We start from the raw sequence: 6,715 nt of genomic DNA, 5'->3' as shown, positions 1-6,715 counted from the left end.
TAAGTCTAAAATTACATCTGAATAGAAAGCTCAAAGCACGGCTTTAACCAAACACACACACATATTTCTCTTGATGGCCAACACATTCATAACGTTTATAGAACATGGCACGAACTGCGAGGGTGGAAGCTGCATTCACAGTCACAAATGTGCTATGTTCACTGTTTATGGTTCAAAGAAAATGCCCCATAACCTCTTTTTTACCCCCCAAGAAACAGGCATCATTATACGTGTCATGAATGAAGCTACATTGTGGGTGTCGTTCCCTGTGTTCTTCCCGGAGGGCGCCCTTTCCATGCTCCAATGCAGACATATTCACCGTTCTTCTTTTCTCACAGTGCTCCCTTCATATTTTGGGGGAAGGAATCTGGAATCGTTTTCCTCTCCTCTGATGCTTGGAAGGAGTTTCTTCTTCCACACACACACACACACACACACACACACACACACACACACACACACACACACACACACACACACACACACACACACACACACACACACACACACACACACACACACACACACACACACACACACACACACACACACAAATACAAAGATACACACTAACACACACAAAATGGTCTCCTTGGCTCCCCAGGTACTTTGAGGTTTGAATTCCTCCAAGCAGAACACATACTAGACCCAATGTCACACACACACACACACACACACACACACACACACACACACACACACACACACACACACACACACACACACACACACACACACACACACACACACACACACACACACACACACACACACACACACACACTTAGGGAGATATACTTGAATGCTGATCAAAATGTTCTCATATTTACCATCAGAATACAATCCCACTTGCAATTATCAGGTCATATTTTTTCTTCTTTTCCTTCTTCTTTGTATGCAATTTATTTGCAGGGTACAAGCAAACACATTGCCACCAAATGTTGCAGGTTTAGCTATTACAAAGGGCTGGTAGAAGGCAGGGGGATATCATGGAGGAGGGTTAGGGTTATGGGCAGCGTTTGAAGAAGAGGAATGTATCAGACAGTGGGTAAACACTGCCAGTAACTTCACACACACACACACATGCCGACGCATTAACACACACACACATATTTTCCTGCAGCTCCCGTGGGCTTCATTGGGAATTCAAGACAACTTGTCTCCGTTCAGTAGCTCCTGGTCAAACAGGTAAGTGTCTGTTATTGATTTCTCATGTCACTCCATTTCCTCTCTGGCAGGCAGAACTGGAAATGATCTAATCCACATTGTGTGTCTGTTTACTTAACGCTGGCTTGATGAGGCATGATTGCATAACCGTGTGTATCTCTGGGAAACCGTTTTAGCATGTACTGTAAAGACTGCTGAAGGTAAGAAAGGTAAAGTGGAACATTGCAAACATGCTGATAAAGTCAAACGTTTTGATGATGCAAACAGGTTTCACTAGCTGCTATGTCATACAGTAACTGGGAGTCTGTGTGTGTGTGTGTGTGTGTGTGTGTGTGTGTGTGTGTGTGTGTGTGTGTGTGTGTGTGTGTGTGTGTGTGTGTGTGTGTGTGTGTGTGTGTGTGTGTGTGTGTGTGTGTGTGTGTGTGTGTGTGTGTGTGTGTGTGTGTGTGTGTGTGTGTGTGTGTGTGTGTGTGTGAGTGTGTGCTTCTGTGGCTGTCAACTTTGTGGCTATTACCGTAATCATCTACAGCTGTGCATGCAGTGGAAACAATTGTATTCTTCTTCCCTCTCATATGCAGCAGTTTGAATTCTGTGTGCAAAAGCAGTCATCTCCATTTGTGCTTCACATCGAACAGTACAATGCAATTCTTTTTCATTTCATTCGTGAAGAGGGGCTTCTGTGAAAATATGTTTTATGGGCTCACTCTGAAATATTTGTTCATCTTAACTACAAAAGCTTACAGTTTGCATAATTTCTTAAAGGCACAACTGACCAATGTAGTACTTCAACCCAAGTTGGGGCACTTGCAAAAGACAGATTAAAGGACATTGTGAGTCAAAAAAACATTTGGTTATTTGGATTTATCCTCTGTGATATCTCTGTTCCAATTTAGATGTAAAATGAAATGGTGTGTAAATGAAAATTCATAAGAATGGTATTGACAGTCCAATTGTAGGACAGTATGTTCTCCTATTTTAGCAAAGGGTCCTGCATATCAAAGGAGATTACAGTGGAGCATTCAACAGCTCTTATCATGGCTGGCACCTAAATACTTCCGGGTCATTTCACTCAGCAAGCAACCGGCAAAAACAAAAAAAGCGACTCGACCACCATGTGTAAAAATGAAAGGTCAAAACTGATGCTGCAGAGGAAGTATGGGTCAAGCTCCAAAATCCCAGGGTTAATAGACCTTCCTTGACTTGGAGCCCATCCCAAACTCAATGAGCAGGCTTTCTGTTTAAAATGTTCCCGTGCAAATGCCAAAACCCGATATCATTTTGGTACGTTTTTAAGACTTGACCAAGCTCTTAGAGGCACAACAAATAAAGTATACAACTTTAAACAACATTATACTTTGCTCATTGTTGTCTTTTGTAAAATGTGTTTATGTTTTAAAGAAACTTTATGTGTATGTTTATTTGCAGGTTTTAATATCTGACGTTTCCATGGCTCTCCTGTGCTGTGCCATGTTGGTGCTACTGTGTGTTTTTAACATTGCCTCAGCCACTATTGAAGTTCACATGGACTACGGAGGTGTTCCTCTCTGGATTAATCGCCTGCTAGGGGAGCCAAGTGTGATAAGCCTGCAGGGACGGCTGGACTCAGCCTGGCTGAGAGCCAACAACCCCCAGTCCTGCCCTCAGCAGTGTGACTGCCCCCTCCAGTGGCCCACAGCGCTCTACTGCGACCACAGAGGCCTGGCAGACACCCCTGACCACCTGCCGGAGAGGACTCAATACTTGTTTCTACAGGTAAAACAAACACTGGGCTTGTGTTGTCCCTACTACCACTAACCCTCCGGGGTTTTTAATTTCCTGTTCACATTGTACACTTCACACAGCGGCTGACCAACACTGAACTTTACTGTAAACATTTGATTTTAACTGCGTTACATCAAAGTATTTTTTGTTTTTTTCAGGGTAACAACATCTCGTCCCTGTCCTCCTCTTTTCTGGCCAACGTTACTGATCTACGCTGGCTCATCCTGGATCACAACCAGCTGCAGAGCGACACACTGGGCCAGATCGGGCTGCAGAACCAGACCGAGCTGTGTTACCTTTTTGCCAACCACAACCACCTGAGATCAGTGCCCAGCGCTCTACCAGCTGGACTCAAGCAGCTGCGACTGGCCCACAACCAAATCAGCAGCATCAGTCCTGGAGCTTTAAAGAACCTGCACAACCTGACACTGCTTCTGCTGCAGGGAAACAAACTGCGAACCATCACAGAGGGAGACTTTAAAGGTAAGGTGTAGCTTCCTTCCTTTATGCATGCAGAAAAGAAGAGAGGTTTTGCAAGGAACACAGTAGACAAACATTAAATGGAATCAAACCATGAAATGTAACACTTAATAATATTGGCAATTATAATTTGCTTACATTTCTTCTCTCTTTCATTCAAATTAGTCATTAGTAATCTTTGTGTGCTTATGTGTTTTTACCCTCTTCATACAGGTCTGGTCAGTCTGAACCTGCTGGACCTCAGTAGTAATTTATTCTCCGCTGTCCCCAGACATCTGTCTCCTTCTGTCGAGCAGCTCTATCTATCCAATAACACGCTCTCTGCGCTGAATGAAGACAGTTTTGTGGGATTTTTCAACCTTAAGTACCTTCGTCTGAGTAACTGTAGTCTGCGTAGCGGCGTCATCCACCAGGAGGTCTTCAATTTCCCCAGCTTGGTGGAACTGGACCTCTCTTACAACAAACTAAAAACAGTTCCCACAGTCCCCACCACCCTGATGTACCTCTACCTGGAGGCCAATGAAATACAAGGTGAGGTGCACACATACAAATGCAATCACCTTTCAAACTGTTATTGTAACAGAGTCACTGACTTCACGTCTGTGAAACTCTAATTTCCCACAGGTGTAAACACATTCCTACCTTTTACAATTCCAAAAAGCACTCACATCTTGGGACAGTGAAGTAAAGTATAACTGAGTTATGTGGCTGACCACCTGTTGAGGTGAAACACCCAAACCATGCTGTGAGGGAGAAGCAAAAATGTGGAAAACGTGACGTGAAGTCGCAGCACCTCAACACAGCTGGGCGGGCCACAGCATTCGAACAAGAGGGGCTGGTGTTGCTGAGGAGAGTCGGAGATGGAAGATAGGGAGAGAATAAAAACAAGGGAGGGAACTATGAGACATTGTAAGAGAAAAAGCAAGAAGAGGGTGGAGGGAATATTGGGTGGTGATATGGGGGGAAAGTAGGTTAGCGAAGAAGAGAGCAGAGTGGTATGAAAACATCTGCGATGGATTCAGAGGGAAGAGTGCCAGACGAGCCAGAAGCACATGCTGTTCCCCTCTTGATCGTCTCCTCTTTCCTCCCCCACCTCTCTCTCTCTCTCTCTCTCTCTCTCTCTCTCTCTCTCTCTCTCTCTCTCTCTCTCTCAATTCAATTCAATGGGGCTTTATTGGCATGAAAGTTAAATTAAACAATGTTGCCAAAGCATCACAAGACAAAATAATTAACACCATTAACATACATTTCAAATGTGTGTGTGTGTGAGTGTGTGTGTGTGTGTGTGTGTGTGTGTGTGTGTGTGTGTGTGTGTGTGTGTGTGTGTGTGTGTGTGGTGTGTGTGTGTGTGTGTGTGTGTGTGTGTGTGTGTGTGTGTGTGTGTGTGTGTGTGTGTGTGTGTGTGTGTGTGTGTGTGTGTGTGTGTGTGTGTGTGTGTGTGTGTGTGTGTGTGTGTGTGTGTGTGTGTGTGTGTGTGTGTGTGTCATTCACTGTCCCTCTGGTTGTGGCATGTGTATACATATTGGGCAGCAAGATGTGCCTTGTCTCCTTCTCCTAGGAGTACTCTCAGTCTTGAGAGGTCATCAACCTCCTTGAAACCTGGGATTACAGAGTTCAACTTGTTCCAATAAATGCTCCTTACTTCGTTGAATGTTTGGCACTTCAGGAGGAAGTGCATCTCTGTCTCAGTCTCACTTGTCTCTCTCAGTCTCACTTGTCTCTCTCTCTCTCTCTCTCTCTCTCCTCTCTCTCTCTCTCTCTCTCTCTCTCTCTCTCTCTCTCTCTCTCTCTCTCTCTCTCTCTCTCTCTCTCTCTGCTCCCCATCAATGGCTTTTTTTTGGCCATAGGAGGACTCTAATAACATTGCGGCAGTCTTTTAGCCACATTGGCCTACAAGACTATCCTGATGTGTGCGTGAAGTGAAAGTGTTCTGGACCTGTCAAGCTTCAGACAGCCAGGGCCGTGTAATAATGGGACATTCAGACGGCAAAACACTTTCACAAAAACTCACCTCACCGTTATAGCTAGCAGCGAGACAGCTACCAAGTTCCTTGTCTGCCAAAGCTTACAGCCTGAGCCCCGAGGGAGGCCCTACAACTGAAATGAAGCGAGAAAGCAGAAGAAGGCATTGTGGTTTCCTCATCCTCCGTTTTCACTGTGGCACCTGCTAGACTCTCAGGAAATGAAGACTCTACGAAAAGCAGACTGATAAACCTTATATGATAAGGCAATCTTCACAGGAAGTGCTTTATCTGTATAATTCACGATGAACACATGTATATGATGTCAAATCATAGCTTGCTTGACTGATTTACTATGTGCAGAGCTTTGACAAGCATTTAGCTGTCACTTTGGTGATTAATGAGTCTCTAATAATACCATATGTTCTGTATATGTTGGAAAATTCCTGTCTTTTTTTCTGTTCACAACAGAGTTCAACGTGACCAGTTTCTGCAGAGAGGTGGGACCTCTTTCCTACTCCAGGATAAAGGTCTTACGATTGGATGGAAACAAAATGTCCCACCATCAGCTGCCATCCGACTGGGTTTTCTGCCTGCGAGTGCTTGAAAGTATTTACATTTGATCCACCTTCTCAACATGCAACCGAATGAGTTACTGTATGAAATTGGCCGAATTCATTCATAAAGAAATGTGACTCATCTTTTTGATCAACTAAGGCAGTGGTTCTCAAACTCTTTTCAATAATGTACCCCCTTTGAAAAAATAATTCAGCCAAGTACCCCCTGATCAGTGCAAAAACTATTTGTTAAAGAAAAAAATGCCTATATAAAGAGGTACAGTACAGTGCTGCACCATCAGTGTCTGATTTATTAAAACAACAACCTTGTAACTGAGAAACACTTAAATGCTACATTTCAAATGTTTACAATCCATCACTAAATTCATGGCAAACCAATTTTAACATCATGCAATAACACTAAGACGACATTAGTTGCATTGAACTGATCTTTTTAATAAGTTGTACTTACAATGCAGTGAGAAACATGGGCTTGTGCTTTACTGAGGATCTTTGTCATTCTCGGTGACAGGAAGGCAACCTATAGGTTACTTACGTAACCCCAGTTTCAGAGTAACATTAAGTGAGATGTCTCACTATGGGATGTGCCTCAACGCGTATGCAAACAGAAGCATCAATCTCATTACACCAATCCTGATGGTGATCTTGACGTCTACGTCAGGGAATCCACCCACCCTTTAAGGAGCTTGCGCTACATCGCAGCGTCATTCAAAATAAGCACCTCTTCTCGCTTCGCCATAGCAAGAAGGGCCGTCTGGTGAGACATCT

General features: G+C 43.9%; 1 protein-coding gene across 1 annotated transcript; it reads left to right on the top strand.

Annotated features, from left to right (window-relative positions):
• Positions 1 to 1,075: 1,075 nt before the first annotated feature.
• LOC117447159 (lumican) lies at positions 1,076 to 6,492 on the top strand. The gene is made up of 5 exons (XM_034083813.2): positions 1,076 to 1,188; positions 2,593 to 2,919; positions 3,087 to 3,411; positions 3,622 to 3,939; positions 5,841 to 6,492. Exons 2-5 carry the CDS (start codon positions 2,614 to 2,616, stop codon positions 5,990 to 5,992), a joined length of 1,101 nt encoding a protein of 366 aa, XP_033939704.1. The 5' UTR covers positions 1,076 to 1,188; positions 2,593 to 2,613; the 3' UTR covers positions 5,993 to 6,492.
• Positions 6,493 to 6,715: the final 223 nt, after the last annotated feature.

The sequence above is a fragment of the Pseudochaenichthys georgianus genome, chromosome 5 (assembly GCF_902827115.2).
Source record: "Pseudochaenichthys georgianus chromosome 5, fPseGeo1.2, whole genome shotgun sequence".
NCBI lineage: Eukaryota > Metazoa > Chordata > Actinopteri > Perciformes > Channichthyidae > Pseudochaenichthys > Pseudochaenichthys georgianus.
This window is presented reverse-complemented; position numbering and strand designations above follow the sequence as displayed.

Bases quoted from the DNA above. Each gene is read 5' to 3' on its own strand.
- LOC117447159 (XM_034083813.2), top strand. From the start codon at position 2,614: ATGGCTCTCCTGTGCTGTGCCATGTTGGTGCTACTGTGTGTTTTTAAC. The intron at 3,412-3,621 runs GTAAGGTGTAGC...CTCTTCATACAG, and splicing joins CACAGAGGGAGACTTTAAAG to GTCTGGTCAGTCTGAACCTG. The intron at 3,940-5,840 runs GTGAGGTGCACA...TGTTCACAACAG, and splicing joins GGAGGCCAATGAAATACAAG to AGTTCAACGTGACCAGTTTC.